Source organism: Pecten maximus, chromosome 5, assembly GCF_902652985.1.
Source record: "Pecten maximus chromosome 5, xPecMax1.1, whole genome shotgun sequence".
NCBI lineage: Eukaryota > Metazoa > Mollusca > Bivalvia > Pectinida > Pectinidae > Pecten > Pecten maximus.
In genome coordinates this window covers 22,963,491-22,985,802 of record NC_047019.1, presented here as the reverse complement: position 1 = coordinate 22,985,802, position 22,312 = coordinate 22,963,491, and the positions used below count along the sequence as shown (strand labels likewise).

General features: G+C 34.3%; 1 protein-coding gene across 3 annotated transcripts; it reads right to left on the bottom strand.

Moving 5' to 3' along the window:
• Nucleotides 1-398: 398 nt before the first annotated feature.
• On the bottom strand, nucleotides 399-19,348 carry LOC117327557 (caspase-10-like). Of its 3 annotated transcripts, none has more exons than XM_033884607.1 (16): nucleotides 19,063-19,348; nucleotides 16,601-17,878; nucleotides 16,045-16,283; nucleotides 15,092-15,160; nucleotides 13,703-13,774; nucleotides 12,905-12,955; nucleotides 12,513-12,587; nucleotides 12,004-12,054; nucleotides 8,711-8,803; nucleotides 8,042-8,110; nucleotides 7,488-7,565; nucleotides 7,099-7,188; nucleotides 6,639-6,737; nucleotides 4,559-4,861; nucleotides 4,009-4,288; nucleotides 399-3,564 (listed from the first exon to the last, which is right to left on the bottom strand). In XM_033884607.1, the coding sequence occupies exons 2-16, from the start codon at nucleotides 16,963-16,965 to the stop codon at nucleotides 3,417-3,419; spliced, it is 2,082 nt and encodes a 693-aa protein (XP_033740498.1). In that variant the 5' UTR covers nucleotides 16,966-17,878; nucleotides 19,063-19,348; the 3' UTR covers nucleotides 399-3,416. The 3 variants fall into 3 exon arrangements, with proteins under 3 accessions (XP_033740498.1, XP_033740499.1, XP_033740500.1); XM_033884608.1 differs by having other exon boundaries at nucleotides 16,601-16,927; nucleotides 19,063-19,347; XM_033884609.1 differs by lacking the exon at nucleotides 12,905-12,955.
• Between the last annotated feature and the right edge of the window lie 2,964 nt (nucleotides 19,349-22,312).

Genomic DNA, 22,312 nt, shown 5'->3' with positions numbered 1-22,312 from the left:
AGATAATCGTCTTGTTTACCTAAAACATACAAGCTAGTAATCCTGCGAACCCAGGCAGTCCTCAAATATACTTAAAATACAGAATGATATAGTAATCTATTAGCGTCTTCCCTTTCATCGTTCGAAATTCATCGTGTAAATCTTGGTCAAATGAAGTTTTGTCCCGTTCTCAAATTGGGAACATGAGTAATCGAAACGGAAAAAACAGACACAGTAATACATTTTACAAGTACGTCATAAGCTAAGTAATCAGAAACAGCAGATGCGATATGAAATATTGATTTTAAAGATATAAGTCTATTATCTATAGTACACTTTTTGTTAACGTTCGTTTTACTTATTAATTTATAACAATGCTTGTCACAGAAAATACATTGAATGATCACAAACGACTCGTGTGAGATAAATAAAAACTTTATTTTATACTAGTAAATACCAACATATATAAAATATAAACATTGCTGCAAATTAAAATCTCAAGACACTGGTTTCTCTCTCTAATATAATTTTCTTCCTTGTCATAATGGACAGTTATTACAGAGAGTCGCTATGTATATGACTATAAAGCTTTATGAGAAGTATGATAATTTCCACTGACTGAATATCTTCCCCTAACAGTACACATGATGCGTGTGTTTCAACTGTCATATCATTGATACAGTTGTTTTGAATTATTTGTTTAAATATTATCGTATGTTTCAAATTATCAAATACATTCGCCGCGGATAAGTTGACATCCAGAAAGGCTAACAGGTTGTTTTTTTTTATCAATGTTGCCCTTCTCAACAATGTGCTTTTCTGCAAGAGCTGGTGTGTTACCAGCTGCCTATGATATCAGCTCAAAACTATACGACTACAATTTGAAAGATGTAGGAAACTTCATTTAGTGTTGCATGACAAACTGGTACACACGTTACAAATTATCGTAGTGTACAAACATTTATATTAGTTCATAATCTAAACTATCATTTGACGCACAATATGTCATTAGCATAAGTAAATATATGATGTTGCAAAGAAACACTATTTTGATATATTGATTATGCCAACAACATCCCCTTCCATCTGCTCTTGACTTGCATGGTTATTGGTGTATCATGTAATAACCATGAAAACAACAGACGTAGATAAATCAAATCTCAATTAAACAAATAAAAAAATTGTGATTGCATACCTTGGAAAAAGATAGTGAAAAAAAGGACAAATAATAAACATATGAACAAGGCATGACGATCGATAAGAATTGTATATTCTTTCAGGCACTGTGTAAACTTGAAAGAAAAAATGTTACTTTTGAAAATAACAAAATAAATAAATAAATAAATGATACCTGGCATGGATCAGCCCGATAGTTGATTATATATTCTAGATCTAATTTCAACATGAGTGAACGTCCAAGCCTTTATCCGGGACTTTAGATATAGAACCCTGTGACGCAATCTCTTTCATGGTTTTATAATACCAACCACATTGATTAAACGAGAAATTCTGTTAAAATGAAGCGATTGAGTTTTTGAATCTAATACCATTTTTGTCAAACGAAACACTGGAATTTGACTGAGATGAAATTACAAGAACAACGACAACATATATACTTGCCATACATAGTATATTTTTCAATTTTGACACTGACTTTTTAGTTGCAACAGAAAGCACTTTCACAGAGTAACAAGCAATAGATAAAACTATCTAAAAATAGATTGAAAACCTTCGGAAAACAACTTTTCATGGCATATGTTTTCTCATTAATTGTTATTTTATATATGTATAGACGAAATTGTTAATAAAATAACGAGTAATAGATAGTGAATATTGAAGTAATGTATGAATACAATTTGTAAGCAAAACAAGATGCATTCCACATGATCGTATGGACGCCGAATGCCCTTAAAAATGTCTATCCAATTGATAAATACTAATTAAAACTGCAGGCAGACTAATAGTATTATAAATAAAGTTTATCATATTATTAATATGGAAGGAGGCATGTTTGAGGGATACGTGAAGAGGTCAAGCTTAATCAGTGTCGCGTATTAACTTGTTGCTACTTTTAGACTGCTCATATAAATCTATGACGCAGTTGTTTTCACACAGAAGCTGGGGATAACATGGCGGAAAGGCCAACCTATTTTATTGTACTTTTGCAGCAGCTATTTTAACTAGTTTTGACGAATTTCTATTTTGCTCACCACCTTCCCCTTACAGCCTCCTTTCCGAAGTTGAATGGTGTAAATTCTTCAGGGATAATCTCCGTAGAAATTCTTATGTATTTGTATGAGAACTTAATTTTTTATGTATACTTTTTCTTGGTGTGGCGGGTTTTAACCCCCATCTAAGACTTTTAAGGAAAGAATTGTTACCTTTGATGTTATATTCCTTAACAACCGTCGTTTAATATAATAAACGGTCATTTTCAATTCAACATTAATTGTCTTTGTTATTATCAATTTTGCTTGTAAAAGTCTTAGAAGCTTACTTAGCAACACAAATGACGAAGGAAGACAACTTTTTGACTCTTGCCCTGACCGGGCCTCGAACTCACGATCTACGACACCCAATCGCCCAGCCAGAAATACTCGCAGCCTATATCGCTGCGCCACATTGGCGTTCTAAAAAGAACGTTTCAATGGCGCAGTGATGGTCGGCCCGATACCCTGACATGATCATTGTGGAAGTCGTCTATAAGATTATATGAATACCTGGATCGCAATGTATTTACATACATGGATACGAATTGTACATATATTACATATATTTCTCTCGGTACAAGAACGACAGGAAATTCAAATCTATAACTACGGATAACCAACACATAGTGTATATGATATATATCATTTTATGCATTTTTGTGATGTGTCGGATACCGATTGGTCGATACACCTGTTATCGATACTGTTGTAGTATATTTAAGTATTGCACGTTTATCGTTAATCGTCGATATTGATTGTCAAACAATCACAACAGCAAAATTTAATGGCAAACATATTATAAAATGATATGTTAGTTATAGAGTGGGAGAAAACAAACGTTTATATTATCATTAACATGTTTAAAGCTCACATACTGGTTAGGTTTAACTGATAATAGGTCAGTATTACTAACGTCTAAACATTATAAATCACAAACAAGTTATGTCAACATTTTAAACTGCTTACACTAAATCAAGGACAAGTTCGTTTCCTTATAAATGTGAAATTGATTTTTACACATTGTAATCAGACAAAGGGCTCATAAAAGAGTCGGTGTCAGTTTATAGCGACAATAAAGTACAAATAAAAGACATGTATACTCATAACATAGTACAACGAGTTCATCTAGTGTTATCATTATAATTTTGCATAGAAACGTTGATCATTGCGCATTGGTCTTTGGTCTGCCATGCCAAGAAACAATACATGTATTTTCCTTCAGTTGTATCAAGTATCTGGAATGGTGCGGAGGAAAACCTTTCCTCGAAGTGATGTGATGATGTTTGCAATTTGAGCACAAGGTTTTCCTTTTACGGTTCCCGTTTTGCCTCCAAGAATACAGTTCGCTCTGGTAAGGATCTCCAACAGATCGACCCTAAAAATGATATCATAGGAATGAGAATCATGCCGTGAAAATATTACAGTATTCATAAAGGAGTGTGCTTTATATAGGTAGACCAAATCGTCAAGGGCCATTGTGTAACATGGTGTAATCAATATCACCAATAAGAACAATGACTAGTATTCTTTATTTTTCAAGTATGGTATATTGTCAAATCCCTGTGTTTTTATATTTTGAGGAAGAAATGGTTGACATGTAAAACTAAAAGCGATATCGATAGGTAACGTTGAAATCAATTTAATACCAAAATAGTCTCTTATTTGATGACGAATACTTTTGTAATTATTGTTATTACAATAATGAGAGAGAAGATATATATGCTCCCCCCCCCCCCCCCCCCCCCCTCCCCAGACACACACCCAAACCAAGTTTCACAGGTATGGGACATATTACTTAAAAAAGAAAGGTACTTTATACCTGTTGCAATCTCTCTCAAGCGTTTCAATGAACGTGCTGATAAACCAGGATCCCTTTTCTGTGTGTCTGTAGGACACATATCCCGGAGACGTAGAATGGCAAAGAAGAAAATCTGCTTCATCCGGTGACTGATTCCCCTGTGATTCAGCAAAACTGATTGGTGTTGACGGTGGTGATGACGACGGTGTTGACGGTGGTGATGACGATGGTGTTGACGATGGCGTAGACGACAGCGTTGTCGGTTCAACCACGATAGTGTCTTTTTCTAAGTGATTGTATCCTACAACAATTGAACAAACATAAATGAAGTTTTGGAGGTCGTATTTCAATACTTACTTGCAATATTTTGTTCTTCGTTTGCCCAATGAGCTGCAAACGTATTAGTTTTAATTTATGTATCACTTATTAATAAAATAAATGAAAAAGAAATCCCAAATAGATAATACAGTTTTAAACACTTCCATTGAACTGTTGTTCTTTACATAAAGAGGCTTGTTCCCAATCAACAAGACAGTGGATAATGTTAGCCCTATGTTACAATTAAACATACTTCCTTGGGTTACAGATCCTTGACACGCTTGGATGAAGAACATCTTCGGTTTCCCAGCAAGTGTCTTACAATTGCTGGCATAAAAGTACTTGCGAAGTGGCTCGAAATCAAATGATTTGCAATTTGCATCTAAAAGTTGCCCATTACTACCATGTGTAAGAATGAATATCGCAATACAATCGAAATGATCGTGATCGGTCTCATATGCAAGTTTCCAGAGTCTGTCTTTTAACATATGGAGCAAACAGTCATCGAAACGCTCCACGTCGAAATGCAACTGTTTAAAGATCCTCTGAATGCCATCTGAAAAGAATAAAGGGAGTAGAGGTATTCCTGTAAAAGTATTCACCTAGCTTTTGTTACATTCATGTGCTTTGTCAATGTTTCTTCGGCCGCCATAATTCGTACAAACATAACCAGCAGGGACAACTTACAACTTATAACTAAAGTGTATGGCAAGTATGGTTGTTCCAATTTCCTTTATTTCAACATATTTTATTTATAACATTTATACAAATGGGTTAGACAGCAGGCTAGGCCTATATAAGTCTTCCCCTATACAAACAGAACAATAGTAGAACTATACTTAAACAATTGAAAGTGAAGAAGTATATATATATAAATTAAGTCAATGGAGATGGAATATCTATGGAGATGAAACATCTTTTATGAATATATTGATTTTTATGGTCAAAGGGAGGTAATTATAATAAGAACCAACAGATAGTGGAAAAGGGAGGTAATAAGGTTCTAGTATATCCTTTGTCAAATTATGATAATGTTCCAGAGTTATAAAAAGTTTTTGTTCTCAGTTAATAGCTATTGCTTAGATACAGGATTGGCACTCAGTCTTAAATCCAGCAGCACTAGATTTTCAGGCATAAAATGTCCTTACTCCTCCTCCTGTAGCCATCCATCTAAGTGTGCTAGATTCAGACTGAATGTTCCTGCATCCAAGCAAAGCTTTCATATGTCAGATAAAACAAACTCTGTGTAATTATACTTTGGAATAAAAAGATTGTAGATGAATATACTAGTTTTAAATTAAATAAATCAATCAGAGATCTTCAGGGATCAGCTCACTTTTGAAGCAGGTCGCAGGTTCACCACGCACATTCTTATATCAAGAATATGAACCATATAGAATATATGTAAATACAGGTAAAATAATAATCAAATACTAATTGAGTGAGTCTGGGTCTAGAAAATAACATTTGAATAAACATGGTCAATTTTGAGTTTGATCAAATCGCTTACTATCTGTTATGTATTTTTGAATGGCGTTCAGAATGTTGATATTAATTTCATCAGACCGCAAGTAATTTCCATGTGTTAATACTATAGTGGTTAGATGATGCTAGTTATTGATATTTTGCTTCAACTCTTGCCTTTGCTGTTCATATAAACAGCATTCAAAAGAGTAATGGTATGAAGTTTCGTCCCCTTGATTACATCTGCACAATGGTGAATCTATAAGATGATCATTAAAACGGTCAAAATTTAATTTCCCAATGTCCTTATTGTTTATTTCCCGTTTATATATTACAACCTTCCTGCTTTCACTACATATGGTGTTTACAGATCCCAGTTGATTCGATAATCAAACAAGTCTTTCCAATATTCCCTTGTGTGATATGAAGGCAGGAAATCCACATCTATAACTCATCTGCCTTTCGGAGACATATGATAGCTCACCTGTCTTCTAGGGACAAATGATAGCTCACCTGCCTTTAAGGGACATATGATAGCCCACCAGTCTTTAAGGGACATATGATAGCTCACCGGCCTTTAGGGACATATGATAGTTCACCTGCCTTTAGGGGACATATGATAGATCATCGGTCTTCCAGGTACATATGATAGTCCACCGGCCTTTAAGAGATATATGATAGCTCATCGGTCTTTAAGGGACATATGATCACCTGCCTTTAGGGGACATATGAGAGCCCGTCGGTCTTTAAAAGACCTGTAATCGTCAATCGGTCTTTAAGGGACATATGATAGATCATCGGTCTTTAAAGGACATTATGAACTAAAAGAGTTTCTTCTATCAATTGAAAATGACATAGTATCAGTGTACCCGCATCCACTGAAGAGCCTATTCGGTCCCTTGGCTTCTGATCTGTAGGATGGCTGTATAGACTACTGAATTTCTCAATGTTAAATATAACTGCCTTTCCTGGAAAAATAACAATTTCTCATATCATTAAGGTTAAGTCTTAAACTAATTCGTCAAATTTTATTTGTGGTAATAGCAAAACGCCAAAATAAAATCCTCAGGTTTATTACTTTTTGTAGCGTATTTGATAATGACTACATGTAAATGAGGTAGTCCATGTAGTGTTTATAAAGAGGAATACGAAATTATAATTTTGTCGTTTCCCTTACTACAATATATAGAGTTGAAATGTATCCTTCGGAATATAAAAAGTTACATATATGATATAAATGCAGAATTATGGTATAAATTAAATTTCAAAAACAATATCTAGGAAAAATATGACTCCCAGTCATTATATTATCAACATTCTGATTATTACCTCTTGGTTTACAGGTCATTCTGTATTCTTTAAGTCTAATATTTTTCATTCGTCTGTTTACCGGATGACGTTTAGGTTTTGCGCCAGAGTCTGCAACATCAGAACTAAGAGTAACTCTAATATAATGTATATGTTATATCTCGGAGTAACTCTAGTTTAATGTAATATCATAACTCAGATAAACTCCAGTATTATACAATATCAAACATCAGAGTAACTCTAGTATTGTGTAATATTATATTGGTCATGTTTCTTATGGCAAATACATAAATCACTAATGAACCATATCCGTTACTCTCTCTTAGTAAACTTATTGACGATTTGATAAAGGGGTATTTTTACACAATCACACGATAATGTCATTACGAAACCTGGTAATTTCTTCAAACCTGTATCTGGATTCAAAGTGTTTCTCCTCCCGTCTTCAATATGAGGCTGCTCAGACGTAGCTCCATCCTGCCTTTTTTCTGTGAAACACAATTATTACCACAAAAAAGTGTATGGATAATGTGTTACACATGAATATATGTTTTTTCCTTCAGCGGAGCCGCGAAAAACGAACAGACACCAATAGGTAATGCAAGGTTTTTAAGATAAAAACTATCTCAAAAAGATGTACAAGGCGCTCACGAAGGACTATTGGTGTCTTTACCTGGTCGAGGTATACTTCTTCTTCGACGTTGGATCTGCTGTCTGTTTTGTCAATTTTTTTTTAGATAATATCATATAATGAATTCACTATATTTGTCTCCTGGCATCCTCCTCCATATTCTATCATGACGATAATTTTCAATTTCATGTTGGACAACTTGACCTGTCTGCTCCCGACTTGGTACAATATATAAATATTTGTACATTTATATTTGTCAAGTGTTATTTATATTACGATAACATATTACCATTCAGAATGAAGTGTTTTTATATTAATCTAAATGTACGCTACCTGGATCTTGATCTTGATTTTCTTGTTTCTGACCACCAGTGTTGGAATGTTCAGTCTCTGTTACATTTTCTGGAAAAAAATGACATCACATTTTAATAATTGAGAATGTAATGAAATAAAACAGGATCTGCATTTTAAGGGAAATGAACGGATGGCATATGTATTAATATTAGTTTTTTCTACTCTAATCTGATAATCGGTATCCATTGCAGACGTTCTCTCGCTCTGATCGACAGTGATGCGTATCTTCAAGGTGGTTTATATTACAGGAAATAAACTGAATTACAATGAGTTTGCTGGTCTCATTTTTCTTTTCTAAAAATGTTAAAACAAGCATTCTTCGGTACACTTTTACAAAGCATCCACACAGAAGATGCCATGCCATCGACACATTGATTTAACATAATGCATGTATACCAATTCAAATAACGACATATGTTTTATATATGTATATGGGTGCTAAACTTGATCAACATTGTTGAAATCAGTACATCGTCATGGATATATTATAGTTTATTGATTTTCAAATACAATCCTGAGTGTAGTTTGAATGCTTAATTGGTTTTGTACAATAATAATCATAAATTACAGGATTCTCACTAAAGCTATGTCATTATAAGTGGATTTATATTAGGAAGAGTACTATGTAATAATTGCATACAGCTTTACCTTGTGAAACGTCTGGTCTTTCCTCGTTCTCACCACTAATCTCAGGATGTTCTGTTCTTTCTACGCCCTGCCCACCCGCTTCCTGTATATTTTCTGAAATGTAAATATGGTTCAATAAAACAATGTTCCCATTCTTAAAGGTTAGAAAGTAATATAGAAACAAATTATTAGTTCACATAAATGTTTGAGCTTTATGTTTTATCAGATCGGTTCTTTCAGAAACATTATGACGAGAGCTATAAACTGTATTATTGTTATTCAAAACATTTGAAACATAAGCCGCGTAAAGCTTCAAGTTGAATGTTCAAATTGACTCTCCTGTATGATACAAGCACGTTAACACACTTTGTTAATCGTTCGATCACTATCACACGTTTCAAACAATGGTTATAGCATCATAACTATAAATTCGATGATCCATTTAGGTGACAATAATAGTAACATGCACGTAACCTAGTAAGATAGATACCAAGTATATATGCTGTCTACAATTCTGTTTCAATTGTATTAGAAACAAGAAAACAGGACTACGACATTTTACTTATATAACTGGTAGTTAGTAATGAAACCACTTGAATGGAAGGTATGTTATAGAACAGTATTCCAAAGTTTTCATATGTCAACACCATCAATTTAAAAGGTATCAGAAAACAACGTACAATGTGTAAACTGTTTATGAATTTTCTGAAATTAAACCAATAAAGTTGAGTCATACTTTAAAAAATGAACATATTATATTATATTCAATTCATGAAGCTTTTGATAAAGTGCGAAGTACTAGAGAGCTATAAACGTGGCCTGCTTTAAAAATACATTGAGACTATTATTAATCAATTAGTTTTTGAATATACGGTATATTGTATAGATACAGTGTAAAACTAGAACTGCAATCTAATGGCTAACCATCACAAAAACCTGTGTTTAGTGACCTATTACCATGGCAATCAACATTTGTGTGATAAAAAAAACCGTGCAGGCACATCTTCATATGGTCCCTGATATTCATGTGTAGTATAGATGTCATTGAAGTTGGTTCAAAAAGTTAAGGTGAAGCCGCTTGGACCAAATTATACATAGAAATTATTACTTAATGACTTGGTCACTATGAAATAAAAAAAAAAAAAAAAAAAGAAGCAAAATGCATGCATATCTACATATGGTCCTAATATTCATGTTAGTTACAGAGAAGCAGACAGACAGACAGGCTGATTTCAGTTTATCCCCCTCCCCCTTCCTTCGTTAACGGGGGTGGGGGTATAATAACGGAAAGCTCATTTGATTTATATTGAATTATACGAAGGATACAACATACCCAGTACGATTACTATTTTTTTTACTAATTTTTTTTTCATTTCTAATAATTATATATAATAAATATGTTCCTTTAGATAGGAATATTTTGATCGTAGCTACTAATCATCTGATAAAGCACTGTATCGATAATGTAGCAAAGCAAAAACGCTGGTTAATCTACTTAAAAACCTTAATTATGCTTGAAACCATATACAAGTTTTTTTTTTAGCATTACACGTGATTATATGTCTCGCCTGTACCGCTATGTTAATGTAGTAAGTTATGAACAAACTCGAAAATTCACTAACATTTCAGTATGTTTTCCAAAAACAACCAAATATTTCCCACATAATAGTGTGGATAGCACCCTCTCACTATTGATGCATTACAAAACAAATATCAAATATCGCAAATTCACTTAGTTTCATAATTCACCTAAAGATGTCATTTTCCTCCCAAAAATCAATCTTTCTGAAAAGTGAGAGGAAAATACATATGATATATGATAGAATGAATTCCACTTTGACTTTAAACTAATTTGTAAGCCAATTGGGGAAGCAATAAAGATTTTTTTTATCAATTTCTCAAAATCTAATCTTTTTAACACCCCAAAAAATATACGAAAAAAAATAAAATTCATGTAATCGGTAAAACTACACCGATACGTAACACATATGCACCAAATTTCAGAGTCCAGAATTCAGCATCCTTAATTTTCTGAGTCACTGGACCATAAGTTCTGGAGGATATATGAGTTAAAGTTGGGCCTATACTTGTTTTTAAGAAACTGATATAAATGCAAAAAAAAAGACCGTCGCCATAAACTCGTTTTGTGACTTCGTCCCAGGCGAGACAATGGCGAATGGTAAATTCGAATATGTGGAATAAATAAAATAAAGAAAACAACTACTTGTTTTATCGTGGTGGAAATAAAATAAGCAAATGATAATATGGGAAGTATAACAGTATTACTAGTTACCGATTTAACAGTAAAGGTCATCTATATAGCAGAGCAATATTAAATTTCAAACATAATTAAAAATCTTAATACTTGCACAAAAATAGTAATGTAATAAACCAAAATGTATATTTTGACATGTGTTTTCTTACAATCACCAATAATTTGCTGTAGATGATATCAATTTCTTCTATAGAATTACTATGTGGTGATATCAATTTCATGTAGCATGTAATGCTTGTCACGTGATATCCTGGGAGCTAAAGGCAGGATTATGATTTTCTCCATGCTGGAGATGTTGGTTCCTCTTGCAAGAGGTGGTTTCCGTTTTTTTACAAGTGCAGGCAAAATCTGCTAGGTCAGAGGGCAAGGGGCTTTATGTCTGGGTACTTGCGGGTAGACATTTAGCATGGGTCCTTGCCTTTGCATGCACTTGTAATACTATGTTTTGGCTGCGGCCATTGTCATACTGAAGTCATAAATTAATAAGCCTGCTCGTCATATTCTGAGGTTGTATAAGTTTCATATTAAATGAGGCTGTGGTCATTTAAATCCAAATTCATTGTTTGTTTTTTGTTATAAAGAGGAAAAGTATACTAAAATGATTAAGTAGCATACACCCTGCCGCAACTTTAAATAAGTTCAAGTCATCTGAGTTAAGATTCAACAATGTTGCATCCACAATGCAACGAGTAAGTATCACTTACATATGAATTTAACAATGGATACAAATGGTGTGTGTCAAATACTGAAATCAACTACATCATACAATTGTTTCTTACTTAAGGGCCTTGTTTCTGATGCTAGGAACCAAAAAAGTGGAACACTAGTTGGAAATATATAATTTATGCATATTGTCTGAAAGAGTATCACTACCAGAATTCGTAGGAATTTAAACATAGCATTCACGATGATGACAAACCAGGAAATCCACCAGCGAGTTTACCACACAGCAATCTCATACATTTATCATACATTTGTCCTGGCATATTTTTTGATGACGTTATCTTGAACATGAAGTATAACTTGCTGTAAAAAGTACCTCGAGTCTTCTCTCTGGTGTGTTCGGTCTCCGTCACTTTGGATACAGTTTCTGAAGAGGAAGCAGTGTCATGATGTTAATTAATTCGGAATGCATGATATTTTCCCTACCACATGCTAGGGATATTGGTACACATTACTAACAGTTCAAAATCTATGTTATGTGATCACAAATACAAGTCTCGTGTACATAGCCATGTGTGTATCCAAATTGAAATTAGATAACGTTTTGCAATAAAATATATAACTATCAATGACTACAGATACTTAATTTCAAAACTGACATTACATATCTTTGGGTCATTTAAATGTGACGTTATCCAACAGAGGTAAACAATTTTTTTCATTCCGTACACGTATCATCGCAGATATCAGATTCTGTTAAATGTACTGAAACAAATGAAACAAGTTACTTTGAAAATCAGTTTTTCACGCATTTGTCCTCACTTCACTTTGAATATAGCATATGGAATGTTCATGATTTATATAAAAACGTGCAGGTACATGTACCTTGTGCTTTTTCGGATCTTTCCGCAAGCTCATCGGTCTGTTTTGCTTCCACTGCATTTACTTTCGTAGCAGTTTCTGGAGAGTATACATGTATGTATCACAATATTTATCGCACAGTTAAGTTTAGATAATGTGTATCTTTGACTCTTCTATACTGCCACCGTTTATATGAGAATGGTACAAAGTGTATTCTAAGCTGTTAAAATCTGCATTAAATAATATGGTTCATTGCAATACACTGTATTTACATTATGCATATCGAAATAAGCACTGCGATGTCGTCTATCCTCTGTTTTTGAATACTTCTGAAGGTTATAGGTATATACTTGTTCATTATATTAAATATCATTATCCATACTTTAGGTACTTATATATAGGTATATAAAGTGTACCTTCAGTCCGCTCTCCAGTCTGCTCGTTCTCGGCCAATTTCGGCTCAGTTTCTAAACAGTGGCATTATAATGATGAGGTTGTATACATGTGTACTCTTAAGAATTGCGCAGTGGTAATTGCAGTTAGATATCAATAATCCAGCAATGGCCGTCATAATACATGCACATTGTATAAATAATATATAAATAAGCTTATTCGTATACAAGATTTAATAATATACTTCAGCTGTTTATCAGCGATATTATGGCCAAAAATTGTATGCCTATGAGTAACGTTAGGAAAATATAAACCGTCATACATAAATGAAACTACAACTAAGGCAAAAGTATCAGCTTATTAATGCTCATTAATAAATCAATTAATTATATATATATTATGTGTGTTATCATTAAAAAATTGGCACTATCGTTATCACGAATTAGTTGCTTCACAATCACGAATATCATGTCGTTTGACAGTAATATAGGATCCTTCCCAAATCGGGATTATAGGCCACAGGGAAATTGATATGTTACTATAAGATAGGATATATGTGTTATGAAATGGTAAAAAGCTCTCATAGAAACCAGTTTGTTTTGTATTATTTTGGTCTTGATGGATTTTAGTTACTTCTTAGGAAGAATGAAGGAGAATTAGTATAACAATATATGCATTCATATCAAATTAATATCAAACTTGACATTGAAATGTAAGAAGTGATTTTGAGAATAAATTTGTCACGCATTCATCCTTGCTTCATAACGATTATAGTATATGACGTTTCGGTAAGTTACATAAGTACTAGCAGTAACATATACCTTGTGCCTCTTCTAAGCATTCCTTGCGGTCCCCGCTGGTCTGTTTTGATTCTGCCACTTTCGGAATAGTTTCTGAATTATAAAGTATCGACATGTATACTATGGATTAAAACGATTCAGCTATGATGAAGCATACTTATAATTTGTCTGCATTTTATTGTAAGCGGTTAAAATCAGTATTAAATAATATGGTCGACGAAACGTTTTCTTTCCTCTGCTGGTAATTATTTTTTAACTAACAGTTCATGTACATGTGGAATGTAATGAGTATTATTGGGTGTGACGCAATAATAACGTTATGATCAGTTAATATGCACTGTTTATTAGATGACCCATCACTTAGTTACACATAATCCTTATGGGAAGATGCTGACAATGTGATAATATATAGAGTATAGGAATATTAGGGTCGGGCCCTGTGGTTATTGTTTTCATTCTATGTCAGAGAAACGTGTCAAGCCACTGTGGCAAGAACGAAACCACTAGTCATTCAACAAGTATAGATCATGTCAGATATTTCAAAATATACGTCGACAATAAACGTTTACTCAGGTTGTTAATTTTCCAATCAGTGGTCGACATCTGCCACCAAAATCGTGATAATGGAAACACCGTAGGTAGTACAGTAGAAAATATACTGTCTAGAAATGGACAATGAGCATTTGGGAAACTGAAATGGCATCACGCTTATATCACGCTGCTTAAATTCAGCTATTCCTTTTGATTCTGTATTTACATGTATCCAGAAAGGTCTATCTTGTTAACTTTGATTGTCTCCCTTGATGTAGCTCAGAGTACTACTTTATATGTCGTTCATGCTCCATTTGTCAGAGACTTGCCATGAATACAAATAAAACTAACGTTTGACGTTCAGTTGTCTAAAGACACTTTGCATTACTCTCTTTTTCCTCAATCGCCGGATCATGTCCCAATATTTCTATTTCTATTTGTACATCAGCTTCCTCACTACTAGTTTCAGTACAATGTTTTATCTGCCAGACTCTAGCTCAAGAAGATGTACATGGGAAACGTGGGGATTTAGATAATTTTACAAATTACTGAATATAGTGTAAATCGAGGCACATTTAAAACTGTAATTGTAAAAAAAGTAATGTAAGAGAAATAATAGATTTTAGCACTCATCCAATTAATGAACGACTCAATACTGTCTCATCAAAAGGAATGCTAAATATATTTATTATATAAATTTGCAATACTCCTTTATAGAGCAATGGTAGACAGAGAGCATTATCACGACACATATAATAGCACCATATACATGTACAATTGTCTATGACCTATCAACAACATTGTAAGTGTGCTGTATTATTACATTTGAACGATGTATAGAATGGAAAATATTCTCTGTTGAAACATAAACTGGTTTACCTGCCGTCGGTTTGACCCTTGAACCTTCCCTTTCTCCTGATTCACGCAAGGCTATCCTCTCTTTAAAACCTGGACATGAGCAACCAGAAATTCATTTTAGGCCTATCAGGTAGTCAGACGTCCTTCATAGTTTTGATCATAGTTTTAACCTGTGGCCGTGACCAAGTGTTTCGTCATTTCATTTTGCAAAATCTGTGGGGGTCCATCATAGGAACAACAACCAAATATCGTGATTCTTGGCCTTTTGGTAAACCAGAAGAAGTCGTTTAAATGTTTTAAGAAATTTGACCCCCGTGACCGTTTTTATTTCGCAGACTTGTCAGGGCTTTTCCCAGAAACCTATCGGCCAACTACTATATCTTCTGGTTAGTGAAAACTTGTCAATTAGAGAGAGCTTTTTTTCACAAAATTGAACCCTGTGACCTTGAATATGAGTTTATTTTTGTAAACTTTGATAGACTTCATCCAAAGAACCTATCAGTCAAATATTACGACTCTCACATTCTTGGTTAATGAGAAGTCTTTTAAATTGAAAAGTTAACGACGACGGACGCCGGACTGACGGACGCCGGACGCTACACCATGGCATAAGCCCATTGGCCCTTAGGTTAAAAACAGGATTTGTTGTGCATGTTGCAAAGCGTACTATTGGATATTACTTATATTACAAATATGGAATGCTATTTTATATGTTTGTTATGTGGATTCCTAAGAATACAGTATTACGGCATATTTGGGAAAACGGTGTACCGAAAGATCTAAGAGCCTACCATGCTAAAAAAAAACGTAACTCGATGATTAGTATCTGAATGATAAATGGGCCTAAAAATTTGATGACAAAGAAATAGATAAAACCTATGGGCCATATCGGTCATTTGACCATGTAACATTATTGTTCATCATTCTATTTTAAGTGGGGCAATATTTTGACATTTCATTGATAAAGCTCTTACCTGAAATTTGTTCCGAATGCTTTTTCCATGTAGTTACTCGAAGACGGTCCATTGGATTTAAAAGTGCAGTGTCCAATGTCTGAGGCAGCAGATTCTTCTCCTCCATAAGTAAATTGAAGAAATCCAGCACCGTGGCTGCTTTGGCTAAAGCTCTCTTCGGAACACCCGTTGTAACATCTTTTAGTTTTTGCAGGTCCTCACTGTCTGTTAGTTCATTTGCTATGTACACTAATAAGACCCTGAAACCATGTTTGCATCAGGGTTATTAGACATGTATTCAAAGTAAAACTCTTCAGAAGCCCTCTACGTTCAGATGACTATATGCAAAAAGCTGAGACAAGTGAACGCCAATCTTAAACTCTATAGAATGTGTCAATAAATAAATGAATGAATAAATAAACAAGGTTAACGAATTCGACAATTTAACAAGACTACAATATTGTTTTATGCTTATTGAAACGATGCAATTCTGTGTTAACGAATACAGGTGAATTGTATATCAAAGTAATTCTATATTTGCTACACTTCCAATATGACGTGATATAAAAAGACTCACCTAAATTCATTTAGACATGTCTTCTCCAGGTCATCAAAATTCTTCATCATTTGTGAATAAAGAGCCTCGCCCTCATTTTGACAACCTTCACTATATCTGGAGGCTAGATCTTTCCTACCTGCCCTTGCCAAACCTTCTACTAAATGTACGTCATTTCCTTCTGCACCAATTTCCAATAGCAATGTTGAACCTTTCGTACATTCCTGTAGTTTTCTGGCCGGAACAACCCCATGAGAGAGGAATTTCAAAATACAAATGTTGTCCAGCGAAAGTTCATCTCCAATGGACTCTAGTCTAGTTCTTCTTTCTGCTTTTTTGCTATCCATTCTACAACCAACAGTCCCTTTATGATGGAAGTGTAACATATATCACACGTTGACCGGAAAATACATTCTGGTTTGAAAAGGCATAAAAACGGGGAAATGTTTAATAGGTTTCTATATTCTAGAGCTTATATCACCATATAGCTTCTCATTTTGAAACCATGGCATAACATGGTTTGGTCTCCATGTTAATGTATATTCTGTCTATATTTTGCCTTTGTTTCCTCGTTTTATAAGGCGACGGTATATTAAAAAGATGTGGCGTCTTCAATATCGAAGTCCGAAGGTTTATTAATTGTCTTTTAGTCAAGGCATTCAAGTATCAGACATTTTATGTAACCTTTTCAGAAGGACCGACGAGCTTGTTAAGGCCCAAGCGTCCATCGTTAGAAAAAATAACTAGTTTGTATAAATGGCGGGTTTGACCCCAAGGAACCTGAGGGGCAGGGTCGAAAAGAGGAAATACAGCAATTACAATCTATAAAATCTTGTTCTGTAAAAATGATTGGATTAGGTCCAAATTTGGTCTGAAGTATGTTTGGGTGAAGGGAACCAATTTTGTATAAACGTTGGGTGTGGCCAACTAGGGGCCTGATGGGTGGGATCCAATAGCGGGAATAAAACATTTAAAACATCCTTCTTCGTATGTGAAAGTCAATGGATTTGTTGGATGAAGGGGAGCAAATTTGTATAAACGGTGGGTCCGGCCCCGAAGGGCCTTAGGAGGGGGTACTGCAAATTGGTTGGAATTTGTTTTCTGTTGGAATAAAAGGATTTAGTTCAAATTTGGTCTGAAGTACTAGTTTCCTTGGGAGAAAGAGAACTAATTTGGTATAAACAGTAGGTATGGCCTCTACGGACCGGTGGGTTGGGGTCTCTGTATGGGGTTTACATAATTATAATTCTTTAAATTTCTTCTTCATCTGCAGGAATTGAAGGATTCAGTCCATTTGATCTGAAACATATTTGGGTAAAAGGGAACTAATTATATATATATAAACCTATGGATGTTTCTCCCCGTGGGCCGGAGGGACATAGCCTAATAGGAATATTAGAGGTGACTAAATACTTTGAAGTACTTCTGAGTGATTTTCAAATGGTTCTGAATCGTCTTTGGAACCCAAAAGATAAATGTTAGTTAAAGGAATGTATTGACTGCAGTGTATGAGTGTCAGATCCCAAACAGTAATAAAACAGATTTTGTTTTGTTTCTCCATACTCACTGAAATATCCATGATATATAATTGTGTTCTTCAGTTTCATTGTACATTCCCCATTTGACATCTACAGCACTCTTTCCTCCCAAAATATACCATGTTCTATCAACATTATACTAAGCAGTACATTCAATTATTGTCCCGTACAGTGTAATGTTTAACCAGACATGGCATATTCGGCCTGTATTTACTAACTTCTACACTAACTCTGACGATTAATAAGATTAGTGTTAGTCCTCTTCGATAATTTGATATTTACTAAGTCTAATTTTATCTTCCCTTTCGATTTAATCTCTATGTTTCAGACATACTTGACATGTACACATACATTTTGAGATGTTACTTAGACAGATATGACTTACAAAACTTCTCTCCTATGACGAGATATAAGACTTGCATTCGATATTTACTTTAGACACATATGACTTGTACACCTACTACTATTTGAGATTGGATTAATCAGATATGTGATAAGGTAGAGATGATCTTAACACTGGTCCTAGCCTCGTCTGTCAATACATTTACATGTATATATTGGATGTATTGACAGACGAGGCTAGGACATGTGATCTTAACTACTAGTCTTCTGAGACGATACATACAGATTCAACATCTATGTCAACAAATGAATATATCTGAATTAATATTCTTCACCGTCATATATATTTTTTATTGCAATACTTATGTCTCAAGTAAGGTAATTAAATTAAACCTTGATTAAAGCTAAAGATAAAGGTTGTAAAATAGGTTAATTGTTATGTATGAAAATGCGTACTGTTTCCCAGTAATCGTAATATAATGGTAAAAAACGAAAGTAGAATTGAAAACTAGATTATTTGAGTTTACCACATCAGATCTGATGTGGTTTTTGTCAATATCATTATAAAAGAGAAAGTTATAGATTCTAGGATCCTATACTCACTGTTTCCGTGGATACGTCTTGGTAATCGTCCTGTGGTACGCATGAAATGGTTTGAATTGTTGACTATATAGTTCTGTCCGTACCCCGTCCACTTGGTAAACTGATCAACGTTCACCAATCAAAAACTTGTACTCCGGATTTTCCACTTGAAAATGAAAGTGACAATTTTTCAGAATATTGAACCTCAGCAAAAGCGCACTCAACGGGACTCAGAAGTAGCAAACTAGCTTAAAGTTATATAATTAGCGTGTAGAATTTGGATGTACATGTCTTGATCATTCTTAACGCTTTATAGGACTTAAGCAGTTCTAAAAATAACTACATCGACTGATTAAGGGGACAATAGCAAGTTATTATGGCAAGCCAACTTAACATTTATTCAAGGAGCAATGTCGATCTTGTATTTCAGAAAAAAAAAATTGGTGATAATCACATTTTTCAAACGGTTTTCCTGATTCTTTTCATAATTTAAATTTTCACAGAAGCTTACGGGGGTAATTCGCAAGGTACAAATATAAATAGTCAATTGAAAGAAAGAACCGTTGGAAATTACATAGATTCTACACTATTCCATTCTTCTAAAAGATGTTTCCATAAAAATTTCAGAAATGAACCAGCAGGAACATATTTCATTTTAGAACGTGTACAAAGTACGAAACGATATCAAGTTATAGTTTGTTCAATTAATTTATCTAGTTTTAATCTTGTGTGAGGAATTATTGTAAAGCCTCTACAAAACACTATTGCTGTTAAGCAATCCTGCAAGGCGATAGTATAGTGACTTTATTAATCAATACAACATTACTAGGCCGGTGTTTTTTTTCCGGGTACTCCGGCTTTCCTCCACCTCCAAAACCTGGCATATCCTTAAATGACCCTGGCTGTTAATATGACGTTAAACAAAACAAACCGATGTACAATGGTTTTATTGTAATTCTAACAAGTTCAATCAATGATTGCGAAAGCTCACCGGCGGCAGCAATCACACTATGCATTCATTTTTTATGTATGTATAAGCATGTCATTTTGAAATTGTTTGTTACATAATATCGCTCCTAGACCTTTAATGGATGTATAAACCAAAAAAGAAGGGTGTGGACTTACAAGCTTTTCAAAACTAACCCCCAAAATCTTTAAAGTGGGTTTTTGTGTTAAAAAGTAAGTCCACTAAATGATAAAATGCCAAAAAAAAAAAATCGAAATCTTTTTGTGCATGATTTTGCCACAGCATCTCTCCTGAATCTCTAATGAATGTAGAAACTAAATTAGAAGGGTGTGAGGTGTAAACTTTTGGACCTAGAAGCTTTCCAAAAAAGGATCCCAAAACTTTAAAGTGGATTTTGGTGCCAAAAAAGTTAAGTCCACAAAATATTAAGATGCGAAAAAATCACATTTTTTTTCTGCATGATTTTGCCATACCATCACTCCTAGACCCCTAATGAATGTATAAACCAAAATAGAAGAGCATGAGGTGTATACTTTTGGACTTACAAGCTTTCCACTATTTGTTTATATGTAAGCATGAAGGAGTCAAAATTATACGCTCAAAATATATACCACAATATTACTGTAATAATCCAAGCTTGCGTAAATTGAGCTGTTTATAATATCAATATGTAATATTCAATTACTGAAGAAAATTTCACTGTTTATTAGAAAATTGACGGTGCTTTTGTAAAGTTATTTATATATAGCTATAAAGACTGTAATTAATATAACTGTTTAGAAATGCAAGCTTATACATGTAGTTAGATCTTTTAGTATATTCTATTTCACATTTCAATCAAGATGTGTAATATCTATACTGTATGTATTTATTCAAGATCAACTCTTTAATTACAAGATTAGGGTAGGTATTGTTATATAGATATATGATACACATGCATATTCTACAAATATGGTCTAAAATTAATTCTAAAAAATCTACACTGTTCTACTGTCCATCTTGCCATGCGTGTTTCATAATCTAATCCATGTTACACATATCAATGTGTCTGGGTGACTAAAAAATAAAATCTGAATACCAAAAAATTATCCCAAAAACTTTAAAGTTTTGTGATGGGACGCGAAGGCGGATGCCAGGGTGACAGCATTAGCTCTCGGTTATACAGGTAATTACTCGTAACCGTTAACCGGTGAACCAAAAATGAGAGAATTTTATGCCAAAAAGTGCATTAATCCATGATGAAACTGACTTTTGACCCAACCCCTTAGGGATGCTAACACACAAATATGAGCGATATCTATTGCTTAGTTTTAGTGAAGTCTTTTATGTCAATTTACTCAAATTGAACCCATTTGACCCTGTCCCTCAGGCCCCCCGGGCGTCAGTCTCACCATTTGTTCAATTTTGAATCCCCTCCCCATAACCATGCTTCCAGTCAAATATGAGCGGTATCCATTGTTTAGTTCCAGAAAAGAAGTTGTTTACATCAATTAAGCCAAATTGACCCCATTTGACCCTGTCCCTCTGCCCCCAGGGGTAAGCCCCGTCATTTGTTCCATTTTGAATCCCTACCCAAAGGGGATGCTACCAGTTAAATATGAGCGATATTCATTTCTAAGTTTCAGAGAAGTTGTTTATATCAATTTAGCCAAATTGACCCCTATTGGCCTCTCCCTAACCCTCCTCATTTGTACATTTTTTAATTTTGCTTGTTATCTGGCATTTGTTTAGAAGCTTTAATAAGGATGGGTAAAGTATTTTTTTTTAAATCTACATACCATATATATGTACTCTTAAGACTAGATATATATACAGTGCACTCTGCCCAAACCGGATATTTGCCAAAACCAGCCAAATAATTTGGTCCCAAAAATTCCCTTCTTTATCAATAGTAAATAAACTCTGCATTATCCAGACTATGTCTATTCTGTAATCTATCTATATATTCCGGCCCCATTCCTTGTGTATACTAGTAAATCTACTTTGAACCGGCGTCGGTCCAATTCATGTTTCTCTGGTTAGCGGTGGCTTTAGGGGCTCCCGGTGAGTGTTTATACAGTTGTAATTGTCACACAGGTAAATGTACCATCACTGTCCACAGGTGGCCATGGCTGGATAAACACTTAAACAGTTGTTATGTTAGCTGTTATGTACAATAAAGAATGCATTTTTGTCCATTTATACCCATAGTGTGATAAGGAAGTCGGAGATGATGATGACGGCATACCTTAGATCACCTTAGATCTCACGACAGCTGCTGACACTAAGGACCAATTAGAAATTGAGGCCGTTTCCTCAGGTTGG

Coding starts and splice junctions, on each gene's coding strand:
- LOC117327557 (XM_033884607.1), bottom strand. CDS start 16,965: ATGTTACACTTCCATCATAAAGGGACTGTTGGTTGTAGAATGGATAGC. Junction 12,588..12,904: donor GACTGGAGAGCGGACTGAAG/GTACACTTTATA, acceptor TATACTCTCCAG/AAACTGCTACGAAAGTAAAT. Junction 4,289..4,558: donor AGGATCTGTAACCCAAGGAA/GTATGTTTAATT, acceptor CAATTGTTGTAG/GATACAATCACTTAGAAAAA.